The sequence below is a fragment of the Colletotrichum aenigma genome (assembly GCF_013390185.1).
Source record: "Colletotrichum aenigma strain Cg56 chromosome Unknown KSG_Cg56_contig01, whole genome shotgun sequence".
NCBI classification, from domain to species: Eukaryota; Fungi; Ascomycota; class Sordariomycetes; order Glomerellales; family Glomerellaceae; genus Colletotrichum; species Colletotrichum aenigma.
The window spans coordinates 5,788,398-5,803,765 of record NW_023500907.1 but is presented as its reverse complement, the minus strand read 5'-3'; the positions used below and the strand labels follow the sequence as shown (position 1 = coordinate 5,803,765).

General features: G+C 50.6%; 1 protein-coding gene across 1 annotated transcript; it reads right to left on the bottom strand.

The window, feature by feature from the left end:
- Positions 1-4,418: 4,418 nt before the first annotated feature.
- On the bottom strand, positions 4,419-6,452 carry itr2-1 (Myo-inositol transporter 2; the record flags this gene model as incomplete). Its single annotated transcript, XM_037316785.1, has 5 exons — positions 4,419-4,626; positions 4,723-4,930; positions 5,016-5,554; positions 5,644-5,881; positions 5,933-6,452. 5 exons carry the CDS (start codon positions 6,450-6,452, stop codon positions 4,419-4,421), a joined length of 1,713 nt encoding a protein of 570 aa, XP_037184802.1.
- Between the last annotated feature and the right edge of the window lie 8,916 nt (positions 6,453-15,368).

Genomic DNA, 15,368 nt, shown 5'->3' with positions numbered 1-15,368 from the left:
CCCGCTGTCCGCAACTTCAGTAACCGTGTCACATCATGGACAACGGGTATTGCCCCAGGTGGAACAGTCATCAGACACAAACCGCAGAAGGATCAGTGGCAACTCGAGGTCTTTATTCCGAATTCAACTCAGGTCTTTGTCATCGGGCGCTTGTGGGCCGATGAGTACACGCAGTCAGAGGCACGCATTCTGTGTGAGGAGCTCGTCAAGATTTACAACAGATGGCCAGGAGATTTGTCGCTTATCTCGCATACTATCGCCGGGTTCATGGCCACACCTCCTTCTAGCAAGATGATCCTTCAGGCTTGTCTCATCAAGCGATTTCCTGCGAAGGCTATTATCTGTCACCTCCCCAAATTCTACGCCGCCAACAAAAAGCGCCCTGCACGTTTCATCTGCAGCTCTCGCATTCTCGACCCAACCACGTACTCATTCAGCGTCGACTCGAAGGAGCTTACTGCTACGAACGTTCGCGCAATGGGGCACGTTCCTGAGGTTACAGACCGGTACCAATTCGTCGAGGTAAACGCAAAGGATACGGTCTTACGTCGGATCAAAAAAGAGCCGCCAAGCGATGGTGCGGAGCCCACGTTCGCCACCTTGCTCCCTTCGCAGGACGAGCTCGACGAGATGGATATCGATGATGCTGAGAAGCAAGGTCTGTTGAAGGCAGAGCGTGTGTGTCGCATGTATTCCACTTCACTGGCTTTGCACGGGCGAATCCTCAACAAGCAAGCTGCCAAAGACCTTTGGAGAGGTATCATTGAGAGCCACGGAGGTCACTTGCAGAAGGGTGATGACGAGTCCGCTCTCGTTTTCCAGGGCAAGCAGTTGTTCAAGATTTATCACTATCGGCACAATTCGACGACTGCGATCATTCCAGGACACCTGGTTTCCGAGATGTTGAAAGAGATAGATCCCTCCTACGAATTCCCTCCCCTTGTCATCCGGACCACCAATCGAGCCTGGTGCAAGCCTGTGGAGCAAGTCATTCATGATGTGTGGACTCTCGAGGGAGACCTGAAAGAAGCCTGGAGCCGTGGCGCGGAGGCAGCCGACGAGGTCAACCGCGCCGTCAAGGATGGCGATAAGCCTCCCAACTTTTGTGATTGCACTCCAGAGATGTCCATCACGGTGTCTCATGACTGCGCAGGTTGTGGACGTCGCCTAATTTGTTCGCAGTTGTCTGTGAGCAAGTATGATGGGCAAATGGTGTGCAGCTCTTGTGACAGTCGCCGCATCAGGTGGAAGGCCGATAGCCATGCCAGCCAGCTTCTGAACCGGATGGCCAAAGTCCTTGTTGACATTGACGTGTCAAAGTCCGGAGGCGGTATCTCGCATGATGAAGCCGAGCAGACCAAGCAGCAACTTTATGCCGCCATCAGCGCATCGCTACCCACAGCCGATGAGGCAGAGGCAGCTGGTGTACCTCATGGGACTGCCTTCAAGAATCATTACACCGGCAAGATTCACAGTATCCAGGTTGACTCCGTCTATGGTTCTCGCACTGACCCCGAGAGACCCAGCCTGGATGCTGCATTCCCGGCTTGGTTGACAGAGAACGGCTACCGCATCCACGTCCCCGAGAATATTCGCATCGCCACATCTGCTCTGAACTACGTGAAGAAAATTCACATCCCTGCGTTTCTTCATGTGCTTTGTTGGTACTTGAAACGGGTCGATGCCATCAAGGGGAGTACGAGTCAGACCTCGACGGTGTCGACGCCCGGCGTGCTTTCGAAGAGGCTAGAACACAGATGGTCAACTACCGTTCCCTGGTGCGTGACATTCGCTTGGGCTTTGCTTGGACTGTCAAGGGTCGCATCAAAGCCGCTGTGGACAGTCCAGAAAAGTTTGCCTACGACTTGGAACCACTCATCGCTGGACGCCGACGCCGTCACGCGGGTAAGGTACCATGGGAGGAACCCGTTTTCATCAGCTCTGAATTTGTCGATAAGCCCCTCAACTGGCCGGATGACGAACTCAACCGCGTCCAATGCTTGGTCGACGAGATGCAAGAGCACTTCGGAGTTAAGCTTGACAAAAGCGCGGACAACTGCCCTTACCCCTTCCATCCCAGCACGAAGCCGTCTAATTGGAGCTGGCAGGTTGCCATGGCCCTGATGTCAGAGCACTGGGAGCGGATGAGGACGCGGTGCAACCAGTTTTGGCCAACATCGGACACACCCGTGACCATCTTCTTGGAATGTGTGTTCCAGGTCTGCATCGCAAAGTGCCGTCTGTTTTCTCATGACCCTCAATACGAGGAGAAGAAGGCCCTCAAGACTGAACATGCCTCCATCCTTGAGCTCCCAATGAGTGTTGCCTTCCACGACCCACTCACCATGGCTATTGCTCACAAGGTCCATGGTGAGGGTATGTACACCGGCTGGCCTGTTCATGCCACTGAGCTTCATGAGAGACTCCAAAACAACAAGCTCAACAACATCTTTATCGAGCCACGAACTGAAAACTTCTTGAAGATGGATTACCATACCTCTACCTACCCGTCGCTCAGGCAGCAGGTGTTAGACGTCAAGTTTCCCAAGGATGTCTATGACAGAGGGGTCATCCCGTCTGGAGAGGACTTCCTGGAAGATTGGAAGGACTTGCCATGGGATGGAGACTTCGAGATTGGCGATTACGAGGATAATTACCTGCAGCCAGAGGAGGAGCTGGGTGAGGAACTCGATGTCGCCATGGAGTAGATGACAAGGTGTTTGGTGTCAATGTGAGCAGAGAACGTCAAATGTCGACCGGAGATTTGTATGGGGTGAGGTAGCTTTAGAATAGATCAAGAAAAAGGTGTCCAGAATGTTCGGTGCATGAAAAGCAACAGTGTAATACTGAAATCTCAGCATCATTACCTAGCCGCTTGGCGTTCTTCAGAGGCATCAACAACATGAAGCTTCAGCTCCCAAGGACCCAACCAGGAAAGCGCCAAAGCTCTAAGAGGCCTTGAAATCATCCAAGTCAACCCCAGACGCAAGATTTGCTAGTATGATACGTCAAGGCCGTGCGCGAAATCGCCTGCGTGCCGATCCGGAGCGGGCTCCTGCGCTTACGCCGAAGCGGAGGTGAAAGTCACAATCAGATCCGGGTACGTCCGTGCCCCTTCGGCCATTAGCTCTCTGAAGTGGGCACTACAGTCTGTTACACTAACAGCGTCCGCCCCCCCTTTTTACTGAAATTACGTATGTATAATCCCTATATATATATATATATATATATATATATTTATTTAACGCTATATAGATATTTATAGTATAGTAGTTAGCTTATTTTAATAACTTTAATTAATCTATTTTTATTAAATCTTATAATTTAAAAGTATTATAATACTTCTTAAATATTATTGTATATTTTAGTAAGTAAATAATAACTTATTTAAGTATTAACGTGGTTCATCAGTCAGCCAGCTAGATGTTACGGTCAGCTATCCGACAGTAGGGTCTGCTAACAGAAACTGGGGATTGATACGTTTTAACAGTACACTAGGTCGTGGTCGTAGGTTGTAGTTTGTAGGCTGTAGTAGATTGGGTCTTCAGAGGCTAAGGTGATCAGTCTTAGACTTAACAAGTGATTCGCAGTGAAGGTAAGCTGAAAGTATCTGTGAGGATGAATACTAAGTTAATTGCTGAAGAGCTATAGAAGTCTGACCATAAGCCAGGCTCAAGGTCATACTATATATAAGTCTAAGGTAGTTTCCTTACTCTGAGGACCGATATCTTTCCGAGCGGTCCCCAGGTGTAGACCGCTTTCTCCGTGTCGGTCCTAAGTCAGGACCGCTTATCTCTTGTCGGTCCTTCTTATCATCACGTGACTTATACCATAGTTCTTCTATTCCAAGTGAGTCCCTGTTGTTCCCATGATCCTGCAGGGTACAAATGTCCTGTTCTAGCCGCCCGACGCCCAAGTGGGTCGGTCAATTGTTATCCATGCATAACGGGTCGTAACATAGCGATAGATTTAGCCCGTTTTACGTACAATGTAGAAAAATGCGCGTTATAGCGTAAAATTAGCTTTTTTTTTGTTTTTGCATAAGTGGGAAAAAAAAGGGGGGCGGACGTTGTCAGTGCAACGGACTATAGGGATATACTTCAACTACACTGATTGGTTGATGTAGTGGGGCAGGTGCGGCCCCGCCCCGCCCCGGCCTTCGGCTTTCGCTCCGGGGGTTTCGCTGACGGCTTCAGTGTCCAGCGTCTGGTCAAACGTTATCAGCATGCTTGGATCTCAGAATGATTATTCCAGCCCTTTTTTTTTTGAAAAAGAAAATAGAAGCCGCAGTGCAGCGCGCTTGATTTCCTGCAATACAGGGGTTGCTACATCGTTAAGCTTGGGAAGGATGCATCATCGAACAATTGTGCTTGTATTTGACTTATTGATAGCATAACAACCTCTCTTAATCGTACCATCTAAGCGCTGACTTCCTTCTCGTTCTTTTCGTCTACTTCCATCTCGCGGCCAGCAGATGTAGTATCCTTCTTACCGCCTCCACAGATCCTGCTCAGGCCGCGAGAGATCTCCTTCATATTCATAGCGACGATTTCACTCGTAGGCTTTTCAAATAATACATCAATCTCCTCAAGACTCAGGTTCTTCGTCTCTGGCATGAAAATACACCTTTTGCGTTCATTTGATCAGTTACATGTTCCCAGAAGTGAGGGTTTTCGTCAAAGGTGGTGACATGGGTACGGGAAAAATTGGGAATTGACATACTGGTAGAACCATCCAATGATGGCAATGCCTCCGTAGAAGCCTAGTGTAAGGCCCGTGCGCGTCATAGCCTCCTGCATGGCAGTGAAGTTGTATGTGACGACGAAGGAGGACAAGAACAGCAGACCAGAAGATGTGGTCATACCATATGATCGAAGATAAGTTGGATAGACCTCAGAGGGGATCACCCATGTTAAGCATGCATAGCAACCTGACGCGTTTATTTGATCAGTTATACATTCCCAGAAGTGAGGGTGTTGATAAAAAATGAGTTTTCATCAAAAGTGGTGACATACCGAAGAACATCATGTACAAGGCCAGACCGACCAAGTAGCAAGCGACAGCACCTGTAGTGTTCGTCGTAGTCGGGATCTGGTAGCTGGCACCGATAATGACAAGGCCAACGAAGAAACCAGGAAGCATGGTGTTGGCCCAGAAGCGACGACCAAACTTCTCCATGTACATGACGGCAGGAATGGTACCAATGAGGAGGGAACCACCACCGACAAGAGACATGTAAGTAGCCTTCTCGTCGTTGAAGCCAATCTGCTGCATGAGAATGGACATGTAGTACATGATGGCGTTGACACCGGTCAGCTGACCAAGGAGGATCATGATGTTGGCGTAGATGAGAGCACGACGAGCGCGAGGGACGGTGAAGAAGTCCATCCAAGGGAAGCGCTTGTTCTTAGCACCCTCCGAGACAACCCGCTGCTCATCGAGAACAGAGACCTTCATGATGAAAAACTCCTCCCTGGCCTCAGGTGTGGAGGTACCACGAATGCGCTTCCACACTTTGTAGGCTTCAAGAGTCTTGCCCTTGTGCATGAGGAATCTGGGCGATTCAGGAAGGAAAAGCATGCCGTTAAGGCTATTAGCTTAAAGACAAACCAAAGGTCATCATAGAACAACATACCAGCCCACATGATGGAGGAGAAGAGAAGAGAAGAGCCGAGAATGAAGCGCCAGTTACCCTTGACGTGAAGGAACATGGCAGCGACAGCATAACCAAGAACCTCACCTAGGGCGATGTTGAGCTGGTAGAGGGACACAACATTTCCACGAATGCGACGCTCGGCAGTCTCGGCAACGTAGACGGGAACAGTACCACCCTCAAGACCAACACCCATGCCAAGGATGACGCGAGCGGAGACGATCATGCCTGGGTAAGAGTCAGTCATCGCACCTTCCTAACGGCAATGAGGATGCCTACCAAAGTTCATGGCGCCAGCGCAGAGAGCAGCACCAATGGTGTAGAGGACGCAAGAGATGATAATCGACATTCTTCTTCCGAGGTATTCGTTGCAGGGACTGAGGATAAGGGCACCACCAACGGCACCGAGAGGCATAGCAGAGTTGACCAAACTGTTCTGGCGGTCCGTAAGACCAAGGTCGCCGGGCAGGAAAAGGTTGGCACCAGAAATCAGGGACTGGTCAAGACCAGAGAGAAGACCACCCATGGAGGCGAAGGCGACGATGAGCCAGGTGAAGTACTTGGTGTTGCTGAACTCGAGATCGAAGATACCCTTCTTGACTCCGCCGGCAGCCTCCAGCTCACGCTCCAAGCTGTCGATGAGAGCATCAACCTCCCACCCTCCGGCCTGGGCGACGGCGAGGGCATCCTTTTCGTTCAGTCCAGGGAGAGCCGTCTGGAGGTTCTCGACATGAGCCTCATTTTGGCCGTCTGGGTTGTGTTTGCCCGAAATCTTCGGGGCTAGTGTTACGCCGTGCATCGTGTGTGTTGTCTTCCGCTTGTCCGTGCGAGAGAAAATACTACGGATCTGATTAAGAGCAGATGCCAAGCACCAAGCAGATTGCGGCTCTGATAAGGTCGTCCGGAATAGAGAGACAGCTGCCAAGCAAACCTGAAGGATATTGAACGACGGGAGGCGCCAGGCTTTTAAACAACTGTGCAGATCACTCAATACCGCTTACCAACTGCCTACGGATACCACGCGACGGACCAAAACTGGAACAACAACCAACCCGGCGACCGCATTGATCCATTGTGGGTTCTTCGCCGATGTTCGTTACCTGTTTGTCTAACCTCGACACCAACATCGTCATCCAAAATTTCAGTCTGGTGTTAGGGTGGAGAAGCTGGAGAAAAACGGCCGAAGTAAGAGCGATTTCGTCCGCATTTCCAGGCCTTCTTCTCCAGTGGAGGACCCCAGGACTCAGGGACGCGTGCCCGGAGACCGACCTGGGGGTGTTGTTGCGGGTTGCGGGTGCTGCGGGCGCATGAGCTCTATTGCCCTTGGGGCTCCAGCCTGCGCTCCAGGTTCGGGACTGCAACGCCAGAACGCGGTGGGTGGTGGGATGGATGGGGCGACGACTGCAGGTTCTGGTACCGGAGATCAGGCCGCGACGTTATTTCCATCTGACTCGCGACTCCACAGCGGGCGAGGATAGCGTTTGTGCGAGACCCGCCCGAAGGGGGTGGTTTGACCGAAAATTCTACCGTGAGGGCCGTCACCGCGTTCTGGATCCCGATGTTCGGTGACAGTCCGAACCATTCTCGCGCTCTTGCGGGAGCCTACGGAGGGAATACGGAGACTCCGCGTGGAGAAGAAAACAGAGTTGGACCATTGAAAACTTCTCCCTGGGGAAAAAGAGTCGGGGAACGATGGGCTGACGTCAAACGAGGAAAATCTAGAAGGGCACATGGCCGTCCAAGGTCGCGTTTCTGCCGACTCCTGGAATATTGACTCCCTATTTTTCTGCCCGGTGGGCGCAGACGACACTGCAGCCCGGAACACGGCCAGACATCTTCGTGATTCCAGTTCTTTTTCTGGAATAGGAGTTATTCGGTTTACTGCCAACCCCTGGCGAGAAATGTGTGCTCCATTATTGCTACAACAACCATGGTATGACGGCGTAACAACCACGTGCCTGAAAAACTTCTTCGTTGACACGAGACATTGTTCCTGAGCCGCCACCGATAGACCGCCTTAGCTATCCGCTTATCTCTCCGCTAATTCAGGTCCCGGCCCGGAATGAAGCCGCGTCGAGGCCGCGTTCTTGGCTGCGCACTAATATATTTGTTGGCCGGCTTGGCGCTCCCTGAGGCGGCAGGGTGATGGGCAAAGACCGAGCCGATCGTGCGATGCCGAGACGGCAGGCCAAGGAACCTCCCCCGATGCTGGCAAGCTTATGCTTTCTCGTCGGGGCAGGCAACGTGACAGCCACGAGCATGCCACGAACTGCCCATGATGAGACGACGTAACCACCGTCCCAGTTCCATGGACCTGCAATTACTTTTGACAAACTTTTCTCTATTTTCTGCGCTTAAGTCACAGCCTATGGGCAGGGCTTTCCTGGGTTTCATGTGGGGGCCAGCAAAATTCGCAAGATTACCTGGCAAAGCAGGCGGCCGGTAAGCCGATCGGGGATAGGGGCTCATGGGTCGGAAGTTTTTTTTACCAAGAGCCAAGCCGCGATCAACCAACTCCTCCCGCTGAAACCTCGAGTCTCTGCTGTGTCTTCTGATACCCACATTTCCGTTGAATGTGTATGTGATCAACTGTTCAAGTCGAAAAGCAACGCCATTGACATCATGTGGCAGATGATGTTCTGCTCACCACTGTCTCGTGCTGCTCAACCCATAAAAGGGCCGTTTTCCCCTCATCACTCTTTAGCCCCCGCATGTCGCCCGCAAAAAGCTGTACGGAGTACACGGGGCAGAACCACCAAGGGGACAACAAGAATGTGGCCCCCAAAGATTGATTTCATTGGTCAATGAACCCTGTCGTCTCCGACGGCGATAACAACCACAAGACCGGGTCGATCGGGATTTTGATATCACAGCGATAAGGTGTGATGATATGCGGTCGCAAAACCTGGGGTTTTTTCTGCAACAAACCGGATTTGCCATGTCACTGATTCATGTGCGCGTTAAGCGCCGTCGATCTGAAGCGACATTTTCTTAATTTGTAGGGAAAGAATTCAGGGCAAATCAAAAAGCCCGCAAGGTTAATAATGAACTGATAGCTACCTAGAAGACTTGTTTTAGTACAGTTCCTGATGAAGCGTAGGTTGTCCGCAAGACTTTTGCATGTACGCGACATCTGTGAGGGGAAGCTTGACTATTCCCTTCTGAGTACTAGGTAGGTTCTTGGAAATCTTTCGGTCGCGTTCCAACGCCTTTGGCTAGGAAGACGGTATATTGAAGAGGGCATTGAGTGTCCCCCAAGGTGGTCAGGAAACGGAGTCAAGCAAATCAACTCTGAATAAGGCATGTCCTCGCTACACACAACCTCTGACAAATGCTTCAACACCCACCACAGGCTGCACGATCGCAGAATGGCCACATCATTGATGGAATGAACACGGCAGGCTAAGCTGTCATCCAACTCGAACATGGTTCAGCATTGTCAATCAGTTGGAGTCCACCTACAAAATCATGTTCATCGTGACCTGATTATGTCACAGAGGAAGGCGAAACATAAAAAGGTGTTGTTATCAAAAAAGGCTTCCCCAGTCAATACCCAAGCAGAGAACATAGAGTAGGGTTGAAATGTAAAAAGTCTATAAAGTTGCCCCTGTAACCCAAGCCGTGTGAACGTCTGGAGCCCGTTATTACCATGGCTAGTCCGTAATGGATTATGTTCGTTAACGCCATTTTACGCCATTTTTCATGGTCTTCATGCCCGAGACGAAAAACAAGAGTCTTTAAGAGATTGATCTCTTGTTTGAGAAGCCCACGAGCGAGATTGTCGCGATGAACATGAAGGACATCGCCCGCGGTCTCAGCAAGATCTGCGGAGGCGGCAAGAAGGAGGGCAACGCTCCCGGGCGTGAAATGGAAGTGGATGAGAAGGACGAGAAGGAAATCAGTGCTTAAAACATGAGTTAACGTAGTAATGTGGTGGTGGTGGCTCAGAGGCCGTCGATGAATGATACCAAGATATCGGATATGAATCGCGAGTAATGCATCCCACACATGGGAAAATAATGCATTCAAAGCGCCAAGTCGCATTTCAATCAGTGTCCTTGCATGTTCCGTCCCATTTGCGTTGTGGTACTTGTGGTTGTGGCTGCCGCATTCATCTTCGCCGCGACGTCACCGCAACCGCCGACCCGCGCGGATGCGACGAGAGGCAGTAGTAGCTATGGTAAACAGCACAAGACATCTGAATTAACCAATCTTGCAGACCCGCTTCATCTTCGATATAGTGTTGGCACGTCGATTGAGTGATGATGCCGGGCATTCAATACCAGACACTGTGGACGCTGAAGCCGTCAGCAACTCCCGGACCGAAAGCGGGGCCGGGCCCGGACCCGAACCCGGGTCCGTGCTTACGCCGCCGCTGCCAACCAACCACGCCTACTTCCTCCCCGCGCCTTCCTCCTGCTTTCTCTCGTTACGCCAAACAATGACCGCAGGGTATTTGAGCGCACAGTCATGCAATAATCTGGGCTTGAGATTTCGTAGAGTCAACGGCTCCCGCTCCTTTCGCTCCGGCGCTCCGGACCAGGATACGATTTCCAAGGTGTCAATGTGTGAGAATGTGAGCTCGCGAGAATTCGAATTGAAGTCGTAGAAGCCGCTGGAATTAGAATAGGGAATACCTGATACGATCATAGAAAATAATTCCTTTTCTTTTGGCCTGAAGTATCTAGGAGTAATCGAACGATTGCGGTCTTACCTTCAACCATGCAAGTGTCGCGGAACACATTATCATTTGTCCGTAGCTTGCCTTTACTCAACAAAGCTGCTTATGCTGGGATACCAATTTTCTCTGCATATCGGACGCATCTTTTCCAGTAAGCTCGCGCTGCTCGACAAGCTCTTCAAGAGCACCTAGCTGAAATCTTGTAGAATTTCCTGATAACTCTCTGTGGCGCCATGATGTCATTGGGCGTGAAAGCTAATAAGTAGTAGAAAGATGCATGCCACAGTAGACGTAACAAAGTGAACCATTGCCTATGGGTCTTTCATTACGTGTGAGTGGATTAGTCATGTGTTCTCGCGTGGTACAAAAGGGCCTGGTCAGCCTTAGCTTCCATGAATAAGAATCTGTAACTTCAATGTCAAAAAGGACCTTACTCTGGGGATACAAATCAGACACGCTACAATTATACAAAACAGACGGCCCAGGACTGTCCCTACTTCTACCTTATACGAAATACAATACATAGAATCAGGGTATTACCGTCCCCTATTACCAGCGCCTCTTTTCTTCGTCCATGCAGTTCACGCCCTGTGTAAGAACTTGCTAAGGAATGCTTTAAACTTCTCTCCCGATAGTTAAACCAAGGCCCGATCCATGCTTTTCATATGAATGTCCTCCGGGAGACTGTATTTCTGATCTTTGTCAACGGTCTTGTCGAGGCAAAGCCCCTGGATAGAACATTGGGCCTTGCATGGCCGATTGAATCATGTTTAATGGAACCATGATGCAAGGCACAAGAGCCATGGGCACTTCTGTTTGGTACTCAGAAGAAACTGAGCTCGAAGCCCTCGTTGAGCGAACCTGTCTGAGGTCGAAGCTGCTCGTTGACTGACGTCCCGGGCTTCCCAAGTAATATGGAAACAAAAGGGTTGGGTTTTCTTCACCAGCCCAATTTGTGTAGTTACCTTCCTGTAGGAAGGGGCGAAAACTACCATCGGAACCTTTCATATCTTGCGACTGCAGAGGAACCCTGCAAGAGTTGCTAGACCTGTTGCATTGAGACGATTCCTCTTCAAAGTCGGAAATATATTTTGCAAGCAGGGGCAGCAAGGGGCTATGGCGAGGTGAGCGTGTCCGTAGCGAATACGCAGTCGATTGGGGATCCGCCAAAAAGTCATTTTTGGTCCGCTCAGGAACAGCTTGGCTCATGGTCGACTGTTGTAGATGACTTCTCAAGTTGGCACCTCCGTCTCCATTATCGACCTCCTCTTGCAACTCCTCAAGAGCAACTTGCTGCTGTTCTTCGTTATCCTCTATAATAAGATACTGAACCAAGGCGGCAGGTAAAGTCTCCTCTCCTTGAGCTGGGATATTCAGCGGAAGCTCTTGCGTCTTCGGTCGGTTTTGCTCCGAATTCTCGGTGCTCGGGAAGCGACTGTTTCCGTAACAAGGACTCTCCATCTCAGGGTTCGAAAGGCGCTCTGCTTGCGTTCCTTGGACCGACAAGACTTCCTTTCCCTTTGTACGAGAACCACCATCGCGAATAACCGATGGAGTGAGCCTGGGCTTATCGAATGCCGCAATCACAGTCCCGGCATCTGAGTCCTCATCGTCAGAAGCTTCGTGCTCAAAGATACCCCCCATGCCTAAGCTGGAGCCATTGTCGTCACTATCTGTCCCAGTACTCGATGAACTTGCACTTTCGTCGTCTTCGGGTGCAAGCTGGCCTTCCTGTAATGCATGATTCTCTAGATCGGCGTATGTGTATCCTGCATCTTCCGGAATAGACCCAGAAGGTAGTCTGCTAGAGTAGTGTTCCCAAGCCCAGTATGGCTCTTGCGTTTCAAAATCGTTTCTTTGCAGGTTCGGCGGCGGCGGTGTTAATGTCTTTTCAAGATACATGAACGGGTCCAGAGTTGCGTTCTTTGTTTTGTCGTCTCCTTTTGTACTGCCTGCTAAGCCATCGTCTGACGTCTGAAGGTTCAGAGCCTTGACATTGTCAGATGAGCCGATACTGAGCGCCTTCGTGGCTCTGCAAGAGCTACAGCTTGGAGCCTTCAACCTAGCTGAGATCTTTGAGCTAGTAGACCTACTCCGACTGGTGGTACTCAGACTCAAGTAGCTGCTGCTCAGGGAAGATCGTGAGCTGAAAGACTCGGTCTCTGACGATGAGCTTATGTATCTTCTCTCGCGTTTCATAAATTCCAGCCGCACTTCGTCTCTGATTTGCTGGCGCACACGTTCCTTCTCTTCCTCTTCCACTTGAATACGTCGCCTCTCCTCTTGCTCATGTGCCAGCCTGGCTTCCACCTTTGCTTCAGCATCCTTTCTGAGGCGAAGTGCTTCCTGTTCTTTCAGCTGCTCCCACTCGGCTCGGGCACGTAATTCTGCCTCCAGTTTCGCTCGAGCGATCCTCTGGCACTCTTCGAGTTCTTCTCGTTCCTGTATTCGGCGCTGTTCTTCAGCTTGCCTTTCAGCTTCGATTGCTTCTCGGGCGGCTTTCTCTATTTGTGCTTTTGCTTCCTCGAGCTCCTTTCTGGCGGCCTCCTGAGCAAGTCGGATTTCTTCCATTCTCTGCTTCATGTGCTTTTCTGCTTCTTCTTGAACCCTTTTCTCGAACTCCTTCTGCCTCTGGCGCTCCTCCCTTGCTCTTTGGTCTTCTTTGACTTTTGCTAGTTCCCTTCTAAGACTTTCAATCTCTTCGTTTTCCCGATTTTTATCTGGCGACAGGCTTGAAGTGGCTTCAGGCGGTGGCGGTGGAGGAGGCACTCTTGGCAAAGCCTGCGATGACATGTACGGCATATGTGCAGGTTCTACGGGCGGCGGCGGCATCCCACAAGCACGGCCAGGCATAGAGCTGTATGAATTCATGTTCATAAAGGGGCCCGGTGGATGGTAATCAGGAGGAACCATCCCAGGAACATTTTCGTGAAACTTTGGACGACGATATGCCCCTGCGATGTAGTCATAACTCCCATAAGTCGCGTTGTTCGGGCTTGAATGCATCTTTTCGTTTGGCTGAGATGGCTCCTGGTTCCAAGTATATTGACGTGATGGGCCTACTCCAGGTGAATGGTCCCTATTCCTGCCAGTCGTTGGACGCCTGTGTTGCCGCCAAAATGACGAAGGCTCTTTGCCCTTGACGGACGGTCGGTGGTATGATGATGATCTTGGTGGGGCTCTTGAACCCGCTGCAGCATGCAAGGGCCGATATCTTGGTGCCGGATTTGTTGTGGATTGTGAGGATGAAGATCGGCGGCCCTGTCTACTTGGAGATCTCGAGACTGAACTCACGACTGAGTGTTGGGGTTTACCATCTGCATCAACTATATGAACACGGCGCGTGGTTCCAGGCATACTGGACCGCTCCGCAGAGGTTCCAGTGTTTTTGCCTGGTCGGAAAAGAACCAAGTCTGTACAGGAGCGTTCCGGCATGGGAATGTCACCGTCGCCAGGTCATCGTTGGAGGTTCAGATGCACGAGGTCGAGTTGTGAAGTCGCGTGGAGGATCCGCAGGGCAAAAAGAGAAAATCCGATGCGGCTGTGAAGCACTCGCATAATTAGAAGAAAAGAAGAGGGGCCATGGACATGGGAATCCAGGGCGGGTGCCCTCGCGCCAACTTATCCAAACTAAGGCTGCCACGCTGCAACAGACCATTGAAACCAGCCACCGCCTTCGCCAACATGATACCCCGCAGTCGTATGCAGTGTTCAAATGTTGTGAATGGTTGAGAATCAGAAGCGTCGGTACGATTGGCCAGCCTGGTTTTAGACAAAATCGTTTCTAGGCGAGTGAGCTGACATACCCTGGTCTTAGTGGCTTATCATGCATATGCGCTCCATTCTCCTGCGCCAATTTTGCGACCCTCTCCGCTGCGAACCAATTCATTGCCTCACCATTTAATAGGTCACCGTACCCGAAGATGATTGCCTTGTGTTTCCACTTCCGACTGTCAGAACTGTGTTGTCAGCGACCACGTTGTCATGTCCACGATTGGAAACCACGGAACTGGGGCCCAGTCTCTCATTCTTGGCACAGCTCCCAGATTATCAACGCGGCGGATGGTCAGCTCGTCGATATTCGGAAAGTCTTCCATATTGCTGGTATGCCAGGTTTTATCCTTCTTCGCAATTTCATCAAACCTGCAGGTAGCAAAAGTGATCATGGATTATTGCAAATTACAATTCGGCCGTCGAAAAGTCAGATCTGCTTGACAGAATACTAGGCGAAGAAGTGAAAGGTCTGTTGGCATCTTATCGTTTGAGTCGCGCCATGCATGCCGCTATTGGGTCTGCTGATCAATTCGAATGTGAGTTGTAGGTTTTCTATCGCAATTGGAGGACAAATCAACTACGCCACCTGGTGGGTCTTTCAGTTGATTGTACATTGAGACCCGTTATGAACTCGCTGGCATAGCGTTGGACCCCGTTGAATGGCTCATTCAAGTCTCTAAAGAGACCAATGTGGAATGGCATCGACCTCTACTATCACAGGGAAGGTCGTGAGCGCCAAGCAATAACCGTGAGTTTCTCTGGGTAGATGGTAGCAGTAACTTGTGAGTCAACATTCACCACGTCCCTTCGCCGAAGCCGGTTACTTGCTTAGGTGATCTAACTCGTACTGTACAAAGATGATGCTGGAGAGAGAGTGTATTGGAGTGAGTCTGATTGGCATCTGAGCTTTCAAATTGCACTATGATGCCTTGAAGGCTGCTGATTGTGGACGGTCCCGAAAACACATTGGCTCCATGCGAAGAGAAATCAGTGGCTTCAATAGGTTCATATATAAAATCACCACGATGAAGAGAGATAGCCGAGACTATATTATTCGTACGCAAGAGTCTCCGAATACGTGGTAAGTGTACGAGATGTCGCTGATTGTGGGTGTGTAAGCTTATGCATGGGTGTCTGACAATTGAGTTGCCCAACCTCCACTTTGATCCCTCAACCAATTGAAGCCAACCAGGCAAATACCGCAGAAGCCCGCATGACACCATACCTTACGGCGGCTGGCCTCCACGTGTGAACGGATTC